At 37.8% G+C, this 17,717-nt stretch overlaps 2 protein-coding genes and 2 long non-coding RNA genes across 4 annotated transcripts in view; all 4 read left to right on the top strand.

The window, feature by feature from the left end:
- The first annotated feature begins 2,095 nt into the window (after nucleotides 1-2,095).
- LOC142380876 (uncharacterized) overlaps nucleotides 2,096-17,717 on the top strand; it is a 37,656-nt gene continuing 22,034 nt past the window's right edge. Inside the window, exon 1 of the long non-coding RNA XR_012769876.1 lies at nucleotides 2,096-2,148. This is a non-coding gene — a long non-coding RNA (uncharacterized LOC142380876). The remainder of the gene's footprint in view (nucleotides 2,149-17,717) is intronic.
- LOC142380875 (putative C-type lectin domain family 20 member A) lies at nucleotides 2,690-6,048 on the top strand. The gene is made up of 5 exons (XM_075466821.1): nucleotides 2,690-2,737; nucleotides 3,034-3,438; nucleotides 4,315-4,659; nucleotides 4,746-4,837; nucleotides 4,916-6,048. Exons 1-5 carry the CDS (start codon nucleotides 2,695-2,697, stop codon nucleotides 5,000-5,002), a joined length of 972 nt encoding a protein of 323 aa, XP_075322936.1. The 5' UTR covers nucleotides 2,690-2,694; the 3' UTR covers nucleotides 5,003-6,048.
- LOC142380874 (uncharacterized) lies at nucleotides 10,177-11,444 on the top strand. The gene is made up of 3 exons (XR_012769875.1): nucleotides 10,177-10,357; nucleotides 10,444-10,532; nucleotides 10,611-11,444. It is a non-coding gene; the product is annotated as an uncharacterized LOC142380874 (long non-coding RNA).
- On the top strand, nucleotides 15,681-17,356 carry LOC142380527 (putative C-type lectin domain family 20 member A). Its single transcript, XM_075466444.1, has 4 exons — nucleotides 15,681-15,725; nucleotides 16,017-16,421; nucleotides 16,968-17,259; nucleotides 17,353-17,356. Exons 1-4 carry the CDS (start codon nucleotides 15,686-15,688, stop codon nucleotides 17,354-17,356), a joined length of 741 nt encoding a protein of 246 aa, XP_075322559.1. The 5' UTR covers nucleotides 15,681-15,685.

Below are 17,717 nucleotides of genomic sequence, written 5' to 3'. Positions count from 1 at the left end.
TCACCTGAAACCGACGTCACGTTAGTGGTGAACGGGCGGACTCCGCCCACTTCCAGGTCTCGGTTTCTGGTGGAAAAGAAAATGTTACTGGTGCCGTGTCGTGTGGTGTAGTGTCGGGCTATATCGAACCGAGTAGAGTAGGGCTAGCTTGGCGGTGGAAAAGGGGCAATAGGGTAAACAGACTTTTGGAAAAGCAAAGAAGAAGTTCAAGATATTTAAGTGTAGGGTGCGGCCCATGTGAGCCTTTTGAAACCAGGCGGCCATTTTGAGTGAGTTGGCTTTGAGTGAGTTGTATGGCTTAGTTTTTGCTGGCATTTTTAGTGATTATAGGACTGTTAAGGCGAGTGTCTGCTGAATCTGCTATTGTGTCTTGTCCTGCCTCCACCTCTGGCACCCTCTATATTTTCATTACTCCCTACCATAACCAGGGTTTGAATCCCCACCCCGCTGTGACTGGTGTGCAGTTGGTGAGAGGCTGAGGTAGCTTGTGGCTGTAAAAGATGGTTGTTGTGGTGTGAGGAGCAGTGTTGGCTGGCATTAGGGGGGTGACTCTGGGACGCCAGTGGTCATTGTCTAGCCTCCTGGAGGTGTCGTGGGCCCAACTCGACGAAACACTGATGAAAGGAGGTTCCCAGCTGATGACCCCAATGACATGTTGGTCAGCATTGCTCACTGATCTATATAGGGAGTATAGGGAATTATTCACTGAGTCTGGTCCATTTTTGTTTTTCCTTTAGCACAAGTTTCTTGTGTTTACCTTGAATCAGTAAACAATACACTACAACCCCAACCCAAGCCAATACCGACGCCCTTTGCTGCATGCCTTCCCCACACTCTCTGGGCCCTTTAGTGTGAACATGTTGAATGAAGGCTATTACTGCCCAAAATATCCTTATAGAGAAAGAGAACCATAGAGGTCAATCTTTGCAAATGAAAATAGTGGTAAGAGGAGTGTGCTGTGTATATACATTTATTTATATATATATATATATATATATATATATATATATATATATATTTGTAATATTATTTAATAGTATTTGTATTACTAGTATTATAATAGTATTATATATAATAGTATTTGTGTATATTTGTAGTTGTAACTCAATAAAAGAGTAACTTAAGTTAAATCATGTGCGTTAAACTGTATTTAATGTTTTTAATGTGCTTGTGTTTGAGTCAAAAATACACAATTTAATTTATGTAATCATTTTCAACAAAAAAAATGAAGTAACTAACTTCTAGAATTGAGAAGATGTTAAGTAAAATGTTTAAGTTTTAAGAGGTTTGTATAGCTTTCCTGAACTTAAACAAGTTAAGTTTACATAATTTAAATTTTACAGTTAGCTATACTTGCTTTCAAAACAAAAATACTGAGTAAAAGTAACTATCTTTACTTTTTGTACATTAAAAAAATTGAGTAAAAATTGAGTAAACTAAACAAGTAAAAAGTACTTGAACAAGGATGTTTTTATTACTTAAAAAAATCGTTTCAAAAATCGTTTACTAAAATACTACTACTCAAAACTTTCAATGTAATCAATTTAAAAAATATTTTGAGTTAAAATAACTTATCGGGTTTTACAGTGTAGGATAACAGCTTTCGGTGGAGACAGTGTGACGATGTGGGGCAGCATCTTCCTCACAAGGCTTGTCATCATTGGAGGGAATCAGAATGGAGAGAGATATCAAGATGAGATTCTTTCACCAGTAGCAATCCCTTATCTACAAGATCTGGGACCAAAGTCTATCCTCTAAGATGACCACCCTCGCCCCCACAGAGCAGGCTTTATCAAAGACTACCTCCGGAATTTGGGAGTGCAGACAATGGAATGGCCTTCCTGCAGTCCTGACCTCAACCCACGTTAAACATTAACATATTTATCTATCGATCTATAGACGTAAATCGATTTTAGGCCTCTATTGGTCCTGAAATGACTTTTTTCCTCACTGTAGTCAGTTTTACAGAGACTGTATTGATCTCTAAGCAGTGGAAGGACAGCCCACAAAAAATAACTTCCCCAAAGGAAAACTTTGCATATGAAAATTACGCCAAGAATTTTTCATACAGTCTAACGTCCGACTTCACATATATACCAGTTCAATTCATACCGGACTTCAGAACCTCCGGCCGTTGTACTCAGACTTGTAAGTAACTTTAATATTTCCAATGTACTTATCAGATGAATAGAGTATCAAACCTTTACAATGTGACTGAAAGACTCACATGGAGCTAGTTTTTAAATCATACAGTCAACTTTTAGTTGAGTTTCATTTGGTAAAAATCTTCTTTCTCGATGACAAAATCAAAACCTTTGATGGTTTATAGCTGTGAACAAGTACAGACTAAGTTAGTTACTGAGTTTACATATAAATTTGACCATCAGTCAACAGGAAACTAATCAGGCAATATACTAAAAATCATTTATTTCTTTTGGGCTCATCTTCATAAAGAACCACAAACTTTCTTTTGTTGCAATCTGTTTTTTCTTGGTTATTTTAATGATTGTAAGGTGGATAAATTTGAGAATAATTTTGGATTATTCCAGTTTTCAACCAGTAGAGATCTCACTCAGGCAGAATAAATCCAGATATAACAAGTATTCGTTTGGAAATATTTGCAAATAAAGTCATGTAGAAGCTTTACAGCTGGTTTTGTGTCACATTATCTTCTTGTTTGCAGTAAACATCAAAATGGATGGGTTCATGATGATGATGATGGCTGCTCTGTTCTTTGGTAAGAGCATTAATGTTTCAGCATTATCGATGAAATAAATGAGTGTTTCTCTTTTTTAATCATACCACATCGACAGGTGATGACAGAAGACAGTTTTCTTCTATTGAAACACAGAAAAAGGGGATAAAATCTAACAGTATTTTTCCAGTAAACAGTAACTGACTTTATTAATTAAACAAAACACTACAACAATACACCTCTGTTTATACCAACATTTTCTGCCCTGTAGTACAAATTTAGTTTCATTTGTTTAAATTATTCAATAAACACTAACTACATCCTCCATCTGTATGTAGGACTTGACCTCAGCTCCTGCTCACAGTGCCCCGCGCGTCATTACCACTATGTTAACTTACAAATGAATTGGACCGACGCTCAACAGTACTGCAGAGACAAATACACCGACTTGGCCACCTTCGAAAGCATGGATGATATAAGCAGGCTGAAAGTAGATTTCTCTTATTCCTGGGCGTGGATCGGACTCTGGGATGACCCCAAGTCCTGGAAAACTTCCATGGGCAATGACACCAACTCTTGGAGATGGTCAACGACCGGGGAAACGAGCAAAACCGGTTTCCAGATGTGGGATTCTGGTCAACCAGATTACAAAGGGGCAAAGGAAACGTGTGTAGCGATGGAAACCGCAGGAGTATGGTTTGATACGGATTGTTCCCAGACCAGAGACTTTATTTGCTACAATGGTAAGTCATGTTTTATAGATTTAATCCAGTGATTTTTAAAAGATTTTTTCGTAAATAGTAATAAAAGGTGTCTCCTCCGGTGCAGCAAAGCTTCTCTTTATGCCTCTTACTGTGGAACACCCTGAGTGCCAAGCACATAAAACTTTACGCACGTCTTAGTAACTATAACTATAATAGATTCTATTTAAATAAGGAAACGTATACATTCATTTGATGCTCTTTGTATGTGCCAGCAGTCATGAAGCCTTATTGTTAGGCTTATTTATATTTAGATCATTATTGTTATTATTATCTAAACGTAGAGGGAGCTGCTATTTCATGACCTTGTGCGAATGTCCTCTAAATTATAATTCAAGGCTCAACAAGAAACTTAACTGTGGAACAAAAGACATAAACATGGCTGAGGCTAACGAAAACAAAAGACTTGGTATGATACATAAAAAACACTTAACTTATCGTGGAGGCGTAGCATGAGGGGTGAAAATCGACAAAGAAAACTAGCCTGGAAACTAAATAGGGACTGAGTGACAGGTGAGTGAGTGCAGCTGAGGGGAAAAAGACAGGTGAAGTGAGTGAAACTAATGAGCTGGTAAGTGAAGTGAGGGGAAAAGCAAATGGCAAAACATGAACCCAAGACATAAAACCTAAAATATGTAAAACATAAAACTAAAAACATGGGAAAATCCCATGGGCGTGACACCCTTAGGAGAACCACAAGCTGGCAGGTTTCCAGTAAATAGTTCTTGTTGGCTTCTATCTAAGCACTTGGGAACAGCTGAGCAGTCGTTATCAATATCTTCATCATTGTGCAAAAACAAACTGAAATGCAGCACAAGAGGAATAATTGAACTTCCACTGGTTTATTTTCTGTTGCAGTTACAAAGCAAAACAAGAAAAACTATGTGTACATCTCACAAGGGGTAACATGGAAGTCTGCTCAAGAGTACTGCAGGAAACACTACACGGACTTAGCAATGATTGAAAATGAGGAAGAAAACGCTGAGGCTAACAGGACAAAACCATCTGGAACTACACCTTGGATCGGTCTGTACAGAGTTCCATGGACTTGGTCCGACAAGAGCAAAAGCTCCTTCACCAACTGGAACCCTGAAGACAAGAGGAAATATGGTGGTGATAACAGACACTGTGTGATGGCAGATACATCGCACAGGTGGGTTAATTACTACTGTAGTTCCAAGAAGCCATTCATCTGCCATCAAGGTGATTATTCACAACGTAATAAAGAAATACATTTTCTTTTCAGTTAAAATGTGTCCCATTATTTCTGACTCAGTGTTTATGTTCAGTTTCAAGGATGTTCAGTTCCACTTTCAAGATAACGACTGAGACTGATGCTGACCTGACTGATCCAGCTATTTACAGCCAGGTCCTCCAGCAGGTAAAACTTTCTGTCCCCGTTTTTATTTCAGTATAAATTATGGTTATGTCGGTGACTGCTTATTTAATTCCTCTTCAGATGAACGACTTGCTGACACGTCAGGGATTGACTGACTTCAAACTGCGATGGAAGAGTCCACCCAAAAAAACTGAAAAAAAAGACTGAGAGGAATTCACAAAACTCAGTGATTTAAATCAAGGAACAATCATGCACTCAACTGTTCTTAATGCCGTTTTGATTGTCTCTCTTCACTGTGGTGAACTGTACTTAAGCTTTTATGTAGTTTGACTTGAGTGGTATTTGATTTATAACCAAATCACATACGCATATATATTTGTGTGGATTTTCACTGGTACAACTTAAAACTGAATGCCATTAGATTTTAGTCCCGGGTGATGTGGTAAAAGCCATGGTTACCTTGGCAGCAGCAAGTTTTATTAAGCATCTTATTCAAATATTAGCTCAGTCTCATTGAACATAAGAAGGAATTTAGAAACATACGCAGATCAGTAGTTTTTTCCTCCATCTTTCAGTTCAAGTAGTCATCAACATGGTGATAAAATGTGCATTTACATTTGATCATTTAGCAGACGCCTGTATGAAAATTAGGTAAGCAACATTTAAGCCCCATCTTGTCAGAAACCCTGCTAACATCTGCTTACATCTGGCTCTGAAATGCATGTGAAAATGTTTAATTGCTGTTTTGTTCTGTGAGAAATGATTCTGCAGCAGACGTGGCTTTTATTCAGCTCCAGCTCTACTTCAGTTGGAACACAAAACCCTGAAGTACATGATGATTTTACCTGTGCATAACTCACATTTTCTAAACAGTAACACGTCTGCAACCGTAATGTCTCACGTGGAGGCTCAGAAACCGACAGCAGCAACTCGTGGACAAAATGAGAGACGGGACTGATAGATTTTTTAAGTTTCTTTTTCTTTCTTTTGCTCTAATTTAAGTGACAGATTGAACCAAAGTGGCACTTTTACCAACAACTAATCATATGATATGCATTTTTAACAGAGCTTCATTAAATAAGGGCCATGATTTCTGTGCTTGTTTGTTGTTTTATTCTTTTTAATAATTACTTTAGTTCAATTCATATTTTTAAACACTGTTCAACTTTGATGTGTTTTTATTTCTCACTGAGTGATTTGACTTTATTACTGTCATCAGCAGATAAGATAACCTGGAACATGTTTTAAGATAAATAAAGATAGTCTGAATAATAATGAGCTTGTTTTCGGATTTTTCAACCAATAAAACTCTGAGCATGTCTTTATATTCCCAAGAGATCTTCAAGTTTACAGCAATGACAGCCGCTGCTTATTATAAAACAATTTCAAATCCATCAGTGTTTTTACTTATGATTTTCCCTTCAATTTTATGATCATTTTTTTTCTACAAGACATGTTTTCTGCAAAGAGACCATGTCTATACTCAGATTAAACATGTGTCCCTGATTATTGTCTGTCTGTGATTATACCTGTGCAGTTTTATCTGTGCTGCATGTGTATATATTCATGGTAACATCACGTGACCACTGCATCAGCAGCATCTGATGTCATTTTCTATATTCAGATTACACATTCAAGGTTTAAGTTCATTTTTATTTTCCCCCGAGGGGCCATTTAGTGTGCAGCAGCAGAAACGGTCATCCTTTCCACATGTATGAATCCTCACTGCAGATAAAACATCAGTGAATGTAAACAGAGGTTTGACATAAAAATAGTAAAGTAGTAGTTTCTACGAGCTGGTGGAGGAACCTCACACTTGTTAAAAAGGGGGTGACCAGGGTCAGAAAAAAAGGATTGAGCCTTCAACACTGCACGAAACCTGGTACAGAACTGTTTTCACGTTCAAACTTATTAGCTTACGGTAAAAATGCATCCTATGTGTGCCAACTTCAGCAAAGTAGGTTGGTAAGTGTTGGATTAACAGGAACTGAAAGCACAGAAACAGCGACTGATGCTGTAGAAATGTTTTTTTGTTTTTTTCTTTTCAGTTTTCCAGACTAAGATTTTTATGACTGAAAATAATGCTGACTGTTTTGGCACATTTAAATCATATTCTTTATATCGGCACCACACCACCGATGCATCCACAGCCATAGCAGGGATTTACATCTGTTTACACCTGTTCATTGAAAACCCAGTGCCCCTAACAATGTACCAAAGATGTCAAACAATGAAAAACGCCGTCAAAGAGCAGCATTTAAGGAAAATGTACTGATTTTGCTTTGTTTTCCACTGCACTGCAGTAGGCTATGTGTCATGTTCTGCTTTGGTTTCTGCCACAGACCTATTTGGGATTTCAGGTTATAGGATGCAACAACACGAGGCAAAACACATCCGCAGGGCTGGCTTTTGTTAAGCTGATCATTTGGATACTTGAAAATTATCATGCAAAAACTGTGAAACCAAATAATGGTGAGCAGAGGGTTGAGAGGACATTTCCACGCAGATGTCAGCCATTCCTGCACTGATGTGCTGTTGCTCTGCTCAAAGGCTGGATTCATACCTGCAGGTATATCTTCTATCTTCTTTCATCTTCACATTTTTTAACATTACTAATATAAGTCTGTTACCATTTGTTTGATTGATCTGCCTCAACCTGCTCGATTGAACAGAATATTTCAGTTTTGAATTGTGAAATTTGAACTTTTGAGGAACTTTTCCCCAGCAGCAACACTAAATTTTCAGAAATGCTTTTTAATAACATCTGCAGAATAAATTTACATTTGTAATCTGAAATCCACAAATACACACAAAACCAAGGCTAACTCAACTTGAACAAAATAAAAACACTGTCGGCTGCTATTTATCAAAACACCAGCAATTCCACTGGTAGAGTTTTATATTGCACATAGAATCTACAGAACAACTTATTTCCAAAAAACAAAGCTATAAAAGTGTTGCAATTCCTACATGGAGGAACAAAATGTATGAAAATGACTCTAAACCAAAGTCTGGAATGTGCACTTTAATCATGTCTGAATTATTTGATTTAGAATTTCACAATGAGGAACAGAGAAAGAAAAATGTGATTGTGATGCCAAACATTACGGAGGGCACTATAAATATGAGCAAAAAGAATGTCATTAATTATGGTGCAGCCGTAAAAGCCCAGTCAAGGTTTTATTCAAGGTGGCTTTGTGTTTTAGCGTCTGCTCTCCTGGTGTGGTTCTAATTTCTAATATTTCTTTCTAAGTTTCAGTGAAATCTGAAATGGACAACACACTGCATCTGATCCTCCTCTTCTGTGGTAAGAGCCTCTAACTGTTTGATCTTCCATTAAGTCACCGAGCTGAGAAGTGTAGACCTTTAAGAGAAGGTTGACTTAAGAAAAACGTGCCAATTCTAAAGTTCAGATCACTGCTGAGATAGGACCTCTACAAATAAGAATAAATCGAGGAAATATACACAGAAATAATGCAGGTGGAAATATGGAAAGTAGTGCTACAACAAAATAAGCATTTATTTATTTCATATGTATCCATTTATGGCTTAACACATTTAATTTATATTATATATACAGAATATATAACTTCTGTGATGAAGGAGCTCAAATTTAAGACGACATAGGAGAGGTCACACTGAAGTGTGCATTTAAGAGTGAACTTATTTCACAAACAAAAGCAACAGCTGTGTGAGTATGTGAAGATTTTTGCAAGAGAAGACACCGACTGAATAAAACTAAGTAAACAGGAGCACACCACCAAGCCAGATTCCTGATGAAAGGGGAGTTATTTACCTGTCGTTCCTGTTGAGAAGAGCATTATTGTTCTAGCATTAGCAATTAGAGAAAGGTTTCTTTCTTTCTCAATTGTCTCACAACTGATATTGAAACATAGTCAAAGGGGATGAAGTTTAACTGAAATTTCTCCAGCTAATAGAAAATCGACTGAAACATGGTTTAACATGTTGAATAAAAACAACACAGGCGGCATCAATACAGCTGTATTTGTGAAATCATCATCTTCCCCATAACACACACACACACACAAACACACACACACAATGAAATAAAATCACAATTAGCAGAACATCAAATTGTTTTTTTAAAACTGTGAAAAGGAAATTTTGAGTTTGTATGTTCCTTAGGTCACTGAGTTGTCCAAACAACAACAACAAAAATTACTGTGAATATCAAAGACTTCAGCATAACTGTGTTAATTTGTTTAAATGATTCAATAAACACTAACTACATCCTCCATCTATATGTAGGACTTGACCTCAGCTCCTGCTCACAGTGCCCCGCGCGTCATTACCACTATGTTAACATACCAATGAATTGGGCAGACGCTCAACAGTACTGCAGAGACAAATACACCGACTTGGCCACCTTCGAAAGCATGGATGATATAAGCAGGCTGAAAGCTGATTTCTCTTATTCCTTTGCGTGGATCGGACTCTGGGATGACCCCAAGTCCTGGAAAACTTCCATGGGCAATGACACCAACTCTTGGAGATGGTCAACGACCGGGGAAACGAGCAAAACCGGTTTCCAGATGTGGGATTCTGGTCAACCAGATTACATATGGGCAAAGGAAACGTGTGTAGTGATGAACACCACAGGACTATGGGGTGATATGGATTGTTTCCTGACCAAAGACTTTATTTGCTACAATGGTAAGTCATGTTTTATAGATTTAATCCAATCATTTTAAAAAGATTTTTTCGTAAATAGTAATAAAAGGTGTCTCCTCCGGTGCAGCAATGCTTCTCTTTATGCCTCTTACTATGGAAGACCCTGAGTGCCAAGTACATAAAACTTTACGCACGTCTTACTAACTATAACTATAATAGATTCTATTTAAATAAGGAAACGTATACATTCATATGATGCTCTTTGCATGTGCCAGCAGTCATGAAGCCTTATTATTAGGCTTATTTATATTTAGATCATTATTGTTATTATTATCTAAACGTAGAGGGAGTTTCCATTTCATGACCTTCTGTAAATGTCCTCTAAATTATAATTCATGGCTCAACAAGCTACCCTTAGGAGAACCACAAGCTGGCAGGTTTCCAGTAAATAGTTCTTGTTGGCTTCTATCTAAGCACTTGGGAACAGCTGAGCAGTTGTTATCAATATCTTCATCGTTGTGCAAAAACAAACTGAAATGCAGCACAAGAGGAATAATTGAACTTCCACTGGTTTATTTTCTGTTGCAGTTACAAAGCAAAACAAGAAAAACTATGTGTTCTTCTCACAAGGGGAAACATGGAAGTCTGCTCAAGAGTACTGCAGGAAACACTACACGGACTTAGCAATGATTGAAAATGAGGAAGAAAACGCTGAGGCTTTCAGGACAAAACCATCTGGAGCTGCACCTTGGATCGGTCTGTACAGAGTTCCATGGACTTGGTCCGACAAGAGCAAAAGCTCCCTCACCAACTGGGACCCTGAAGACGAAAGGAACATTCATGGAATTCAACACTGTGTGATGGAAAGTCCTTTGCATCAGTGGCATGATGAGTTCTGTAGTTACAAGTGGCCATTCATCTGCCATCAAGGTGCTTATTCATAACGTTATAAAGAAATACATTTTCTTTTCAGTTAAAATGTGTCCCATTATTTCTGACTCAGTGTTTATGTTCAGTTTCAAGGATGACCTCCACTTTCAAGATAACGACTGAGACTGATGCTGACCTGACTGATCCAGCTATTTACAGCCAGGTCCTCCAGCAGGTAAAACTTTCTGTCCCCGTTTTTATTTCAGTATAAGTTATGGTTATGTCGGTGACTGCTTATTTAATTCCTCTTCAGATGAACGACTTGCTGACACGTCAGGGATTGACTGACTTCAAACTGCGATGGAAGAGTCCACCCAAAAAAACTGAAAAAAAAGACTGAGAGGAATTCACAAAACTCAGTGATTTAAATCAGGGAACAATCATGTACTCAACTGTTCTTAATGCCGTTTTGATTGTCTCTCTTCACTGTGGTGAACTGTACTGAAGCTTTTATGTAGTTTGACTTGAGTGGTATTTGATTTATAACCAAATCACATACGCATATATATTTGTGTGGATTTTCACTGGTACAACTTAAAACTGAATGCCATTAGATTTTAGTCCCGGGTGATGTGGTAAAAGCCATGGTTACCTTGGCAGCAGCAAGTTTTATTAAGCATCTTATTCAATTATTAGGTCAGTCTCATTGAACATAAGAAGGAATTTAGAAACATACGCAGATCAGTAGTTTTTCCTCCATCTTTCAGTTCAAGTAGTCATCAACATGGTGATATAATGTGCATTTACATTTGATCATTTAGCAGACGCCTGTATGAAAATTAGGTAAGCAACATTTAAGCCCCATCTTGTCAGAAACGCTGCTAACATCTGCTTACATCTGGCTCTGAAATGCATGTGAAAATGTTTAATTGCTGTTTTGTTCTGTGAGAAATGATTCTGCAGCAGACGTGGCTTTTATTCAGCTCCAGCTCTACTTCAGTTGGAACACAAAACTCTGAAGTACATGATGATTTTACCTGTGCATAACTCACATTTTCTAAACAGTAACACGTCTGCAACCGTAATGTCTCACGTGGAGGCTCAGAAACCGACAGCAGCAACTCGAGGACAAAATGAGAGACGGGACTGATAGATTTTTTAAGTTTCTTTTTCTTTTTTTTGCTCTAATTTAAGTGACAGATTGAACCAAAGTGGCACTTTTACCAACAACTAATCATATGATATGCATTTTTAACAGAGCTTCATTAGATAAGGGCCATGATTTCTGTGCTTGTTAGTTGTTTAATTCTTTTTAATAATTACTTTACTTCCATTCATATTTTTAAACACTGTTCAACTTTGATGTGTTTTTATTTCTCACTGAGTGATTTGACTTTATTACTTTCATCAGCAGATAAGATAACCTGGAACATGTTTTAAGATAAATAAAGATAGTCTGAATAATAATGAGCTTGTTTTCTGATTTTTCAACCAATAAAACTCTGAGCATGTCTTTATATTCCCAAGAGATCTTCAAGTTTAAAGCAATGACATCCACTGCTTATTAAAACAATTTGAAATCCATCAGTGTTTTTACTAAAAACTTTTCCCTTCAATTTTATGATCATTTGTATTTCTAAAATAAAAGTTTTCTGCAAAGAGACCTTGTCTATACTCAGATTAAACATGTGTCCCTGATTAGTGTCTGTCTGATTATGCCTGTGCAGTTTTATCTGTGCTGCATGTGTATATATTCATGGTAACATTACGTGACCACTGCATCAGCAGCATCTGATGTCATTTTCTATATTCAGATTACACATTCAAGGTTTAAGTTAATCTTTATTGTCACCGGGGGGCATTTAGTGTGCAGCAGCAGCAGTCAGCAAACCACATGTATGAGTGCCCGGGTACGGCACTCGACGTGTGTCTGGTTGGCAGGGACCTGGCGGGGCCGGTGGGCTGTCGCCCCTGATTCCCGGGAGGCCTCTGTCCTATGGTCGTGGGGGTTCTGTCCTTGGGCTTCCTCTGCAGTGTTCTGGGTGGATGCATGGTTGTCCCTGCGGTGGGCTTCCCCGGTTCTGTGCTCCGTGGGAGCTGCTGGTGGCCTGGGTTTTGGGGTCCTCCCTGCCTGCTTCTGATTGCTGGGGGGGAGGGCGGTGGCCCTATACACTCATAACTGAGCACGGTTCATGTGGGACCTATGCTGAGTGTATAACATGTGCACACACACCCATTTATTGGCCCATTTGCATGCTTGCTATGCAGTTGCTGTGTTGTCCTGTGGTTTCGGGCCATCTGTATCCACGGTTGTGTTGTGTGTGCTTGGTGCTGGTGTTGTGGCTGCTTGTGCTTTCTTTTTTCTTTGTTGTTTTTGTTGTTTTGTTTTATTTCTCCGTTTTTTCAACTTACAGGTGCTCCTTGTGGTTCTCTGCCTGGATTCCCCACAGAGGCCACGGGATGTCTTCCGTTTGGTTTCTTGTGACATGAACCACCTAATTTGCAATGATAATTATAGCACAAGACTTTTTACTCTGTGCTGCGTGTTCAACCCAGTCTCAAAGCTATTGGTTTGTGTTCAGACACAATTTTCACTGTTTTTATCTGCTATGGGACACAATAACTTCATAGAGGAATGCAGTGTCATATCATTTTGTATAAAAGTCACGAAACCGCTGATGCATCACATTTAACAGGCAACAAGGTCCACATTTGGAGGTCGAACAGACTTAAATACCGGAGCTACCGACACACTGTCCAGCAGGAGCAGTGGCGATTCTAGAGTCTGTGGGGGCCCCAAGCAAAAAAATCCTAGGGGGCCCTACCGACCAGTGTTCGTCACCAAAACATCTGACACCAACGAAAAATGTATGAAATAAAACCTCTTTTTATTCCAAACATGAAAAACATTGTTATTTTTAAAATATACATGTAAAGAATAAATAAATAACTAAAAAAGACTAATAATAAAATTTAAAAAAAATTGACTAAAATACCGCGAATTACTTAGAAAACCCAATATAAACTTTGTACAAAATATTTACAGTACATATTTACAAAGTATATACAGTATTAAGTTCCTCATAAGCCCAATTTACAGTATGCTCTGCTTTTAGAAATGCTGCTTACGGGCCTTGGCTTGTGCAAATGCTGATACTATGTCCTCCAGATCCAAAGACATGTTAACTAGACAATCTTTGACTAAATCATATAAATTTAACTGTTCAAAGAAAACACGTTCACCACGAACGTTCGCAACAGTTTGAGACAGTTTTTAAAGTAACTAGACAATCTTTGATTGAATGGACCTCAGCTCTCGGGGGCTCCCTAGTGGCTCGGGGCTCCAAGCAGTTGCCTGCCTTGCCTGTTGACAAGGTGCGCCTCTGAGCAGGAGAGCCATGTTCAATTACCGTCCTATTTTGTTGTTTTACACATTACAAACTACTTGGTTAACCTTTTCCATTAGAAATACATGGTTAGATATAATATAATAATTGTACTGCATAAAAATATCCTTTTCTTGGATTACTGCCTGATGAGTCCTGCTCCCTCTGCTTTTTTTTTATGTACATATATTTAACAATCTAATAAAACATTAGATTGTATATGTAAATGTACAATATGAATATATGTATATATTTAACATATATTGTTAAATATATATTTGTACCTACTGTTGAATGAAGGCTATTACTGCCCAAAATACCCTTAAAGAGAAAGAGAGCTTTTGAGGTCAATCTTTGCATATGGAAATAGTGGTAGGAGGAGTAAGCTCCTACTCTGCGTCTATTTTCATATGTTTTTCATATTGAAATTGTTGTTTTGTCGGAGCGAATGAAAGCAAATGAAGAATGATGCAGAGATTTAAACTAAAGTTTTTTAAATATATTTCTTTGTAAGAGATAAATGATACCAACATACATGAATGCCCTCAGAGTTTTGTCTCTGTGAAGCCTGATCTTCACAAATGATTTTTTTTCATGCCACCCCAGTGATCTATTTCAGTAGGATGAGTGGTTTATGTGACCAACACATTTAGTTTATTTTTCCATTGTGGTGTGACTCAGCAGTTATAATCCAGGAGAATTATATTTGATGCGATACGTTATTACAGTGTCTGTTTCAATGCAAACCTTAGTCATGTTGTTGTTAATATCTAAATCATAACCAAGTAGGTGGTAATGTGTCAAACCATGACTTAAAATGCAGGCAAACTTAATTAAGCCAGGTACAAATTCAATAAGTAATTCAAACGTGTACATTTAATGCACAGATGCAATGTTCAAAAGATTAATAAAAGTTTTAAGGATGCTCCAATCAGAACTTTAAGGGCTAATCACAGATCTGTAGCTGCTGAAGAAAAGAACTGATTGATGGCCAGAGGATGGAATGGCCTTCCTGCAGTCCTGACCTCAACCCCGTTATACATGAACATATCAATCTATCGATCTATACGTATGGATCGATACATATATACATACATATAAAGACATATGGTCAGAGGTTTAAAATGAAAAATCAGAAAGAGATTTTTTTTAATACCTAAAATGGTGAATTGAAATGAAATAAAAAAAGCAAATAAAAAAAAATAAAGTCTCCTATTGGTCCTGAATGGCATCTTTTCCCTCACTATAATCAGTTTTACAGAGACTGTATTGATCTCTAAGCAGTGGAAGGACAGCCCACAAAAAATAACTTCCCCAAAGGAAAACTTTGCATATGAAAATTACACCAAGAATTTTTCATACAGTCTGACGTCCGACTTCACATATATACCAGTTCAATTCATACCGGACTTCAAAGCCTCCAGACGTTATACTCAGACTTGTAAGTAACTTTAATATTTCCAATGTACTTATCAGATGAATAGAGTATCAAACCTTTACAATGTGACTGAAAGACTCACATGGAGCTAGTTTTTAAATCATACAGTCAACTTTTAGTTGAGTTTCATTTGGTAAAAATCTTCTTTCTCGATGACAAAATCAAAACCTTTGATGGTTTATAGCTGTGAACAAGTACAGACTAAGTTAGTTACTGAGTTTACATATAAATTTGACCATCAGTCAACAGGAAACTAATCAGGCAATATACTAACAATCATTAATGTCTTTTGGGCTCATCGTCGTAAAGAACCACAAACTTTCTTTCGTTGCAATCTGTATTTTCTTGATTATTTTGTTTGTTTTAATGATTGTAAGCTGGATAAATTTGAGCGTACATCATTTTGGATTATTCCAGTTTTACACCAGTAGAGATCTCACTCAGGCAGAATAAACCAAGAGTCAACAAGTATTTATTTGGAAATATTTGCAAATAAATAGTCATGTAGAAGCTTTACAGCTGGTTTTGTGTCACATTATCTTCTTGTTTGCAGTAAATATCAAAATGGATGGGTTCATGATGATGATGGCTGCTCTGTTCTTTGGTAAGAGCATTAATGTTTCAGCATTATCGATGAAATAAATGAGTGTTTCTCTTTTTCAATCATACGACAGGCGATGACAGAAGACAGTTTTCTTCTATTGAAACAGAGAAAAAGGGGATAAAATCTAACAGTATTTTTTCCAGTAAACAGTAACTGACTTTATTAATTAAACAAAACACTACAACAATACACCTCTGTTTATACCAACATTTTCTGCCCTGTAGTACAAATTTAGTTTCATTTGTTTAAATGATTCAATAAACACTAACTACATCCTCCATCTGTATGTAGGACTTGACCTCAGCTCCTGCTCACAGTGCCCCGCGCGTCATCACCACTATGTTAACTTACCAATGACTTGGGCCGACGCTCAACAGTACTGCAGAGACAAATACACCGACTTGGCCACCTTCGAAAGCATGGATGATATAAGCAGGCTGAAAGCTGATTTCTCTTATTCCTATGCGTGGATTGGACTCTGGGATGACCCCAAGTCCTGGAAAACTTCCATGGGCAATGACACCAACTCTTGGAGATGGTCAACCACCGGGGAAACGAGCAAAACCGGTTTCCAGATGTGGGATTCTGGTCAACCAGATTACAAAGGGGCAAAGGAAACGTGTGTAGCGATGGAAACCGCAGGACTATGGTTTGATCAGGATTGTTCCCAGACCAGAGACTTTATTTGCTACAATGGTAAGTCATGTTTTATAGATTTAATCCAGTGATTTTTAAAAGATTTTTTAATAAATATTAATAAAAGGTGTCTCCTCCGGTGCAGCAATGCTTCTCTTTATGCCTCTTACTATGGAAGACCCTGAGTGCCAAGTACATAAAACTTTACGCACGTCTTACTAACTATAACTATAATAGATTCTATTCAAATAAGGAAACGTACACATTCATATGTTGCTCTTTGTATGTGCCAGCAGTCATTAAGCCTTATTATTAGGCTTATTTATATTTAGATCATTATTCTTATTCTTATCTAAACATAGAGGGAGCTGCTATTTCATGGCCTTGTGTAAACGTCCTCTAAATTATAATTCATTGCTCAACAAGCTACCCTTAGGAAAACCACAAGCTGGCAGGTTTCCAGTAAATAGTTCTTGTTGGCTTCTATCTAAGCACTTGGGAACAGCTGAGCAGTTGTTATCAATATCTTCATCATTGTGCAAAAACACTCTGTAATGCAGCACAAGAGGAATAATTGAACTTCCACTGGTTTATTTTCTGTTGCAGTTACAAAGCAAAACAAGAAAAACTATGTGTACATCTCACAAGGGGAAACATGGAAGTCTGCTCAAGAGTACTGCAGGAAACACTACACGGACTTAGCAATGATTGAAAATGGGGAAGAAAACGCTGAGGCTAACAGGACAAAACCATCTGGAACTGCACCTTGGATCGGTCTGTACAGAGTTCCATGGACTTGGTCCGACAAGAGCAAAAGCTCCTTCACCAACTGGGACCCTAATGACTACAGGAACTATGGTGGTAATCAACACTGTGTGTCAAAAACTAAGTTGCATCAGTGGCATGATGGGGTCTGTAGTAACAAGAATCCATTCATCTGCCATCAAGGTGATTATTCACAATGTTGTAAAGAAATACATTTTCTTTTCAGTTAAAATGTGTCCCATTATTTCTGACTCAGTGTTTATGTTCAGTTTCAAGGATGACCTCCACTTTCAAGATAACGACTGAGACTGATGCTGACCTGACTGATCCAGCTGTTTACAGCCAGGTCCTCCAGCAGGTAAAACTTTCTGTCCCCGTTTTTATTTCAGTATAAATTATGGTTATGTCGGTGACTGCTTATTTAATTCCTCCTCAGATGAACGACTTGCTGACACGTCAGGGATTGACTGACTTCAAACTGCGATGGAAGAGTCCACCCAAAAAAACTGAAAGAAAAAAGGACTGAGAGGAATTCACAAAACTCAGTGATTTAAATCAGGGAACAATCATGTACTCAACTGTTCTTAATGC

Source organism: Odontesthes bonariensis, chromosome 5, assembly GCF_027942865.1.
Source record: "Odontesthes bonariensis isolate fOdoBon6 chromosome 5, fOdoBon6.hap1, whole genome shotgun sequence".
NCBI classification, from domain to species: Eukaryota; Metazoa; Chordata; class Actinopteri; order Atheriniformes; family Atherinopsidae; genus Odontesthes; species Odontesthes bonariensis.
Note: the sequence above shows the minus strand (reverse complement) of the source record. Positions and strands in the feature narration are given on the sequence as shown.

Coding starts and splice junctions, on each gene's coding strand:
- LOC142380875 (XM_075466821.1), top strand. CDS start 2,695: ATGGATGGGTTCATGATGATGATGATGGCTGCTCTGTTCTTTG. Junction 3,439..4,314: donor AGACTTTATTTGCTACAATG/GTAAGTCATGTT, acceptor TTTCTGTTGCAG/TTACAAAGCAAAACAAGAAA. Junction 4,838..4,915: donor ACAGCCAGGTCCTCCAGCAG/GTAAAACTTTCT, acceptor ATTCCTCTTCAG/ATGAACGACTTGCTGACACG.
- LOC142380527 (XM_075466444.1), top strand. CDS start 15,686: ATGGATGGGTTCATGATGATGATGGCTGCTCTGTTCTTTG. Junction 15,726..16,016: donor GATGGCTGCTCTGTTCTTTG/GTAAGAGCATTA, acceptor ATCTGTATGTAG/GACTTGACCTCAGCTCCTGC. Junction 16,422..16,967: donor AGACTTTATTTGCTACAATG/GTAAGTCATGTT, acceptor TTTCTGTTGCAG/TTACAAAGCAAAACAAGAAA.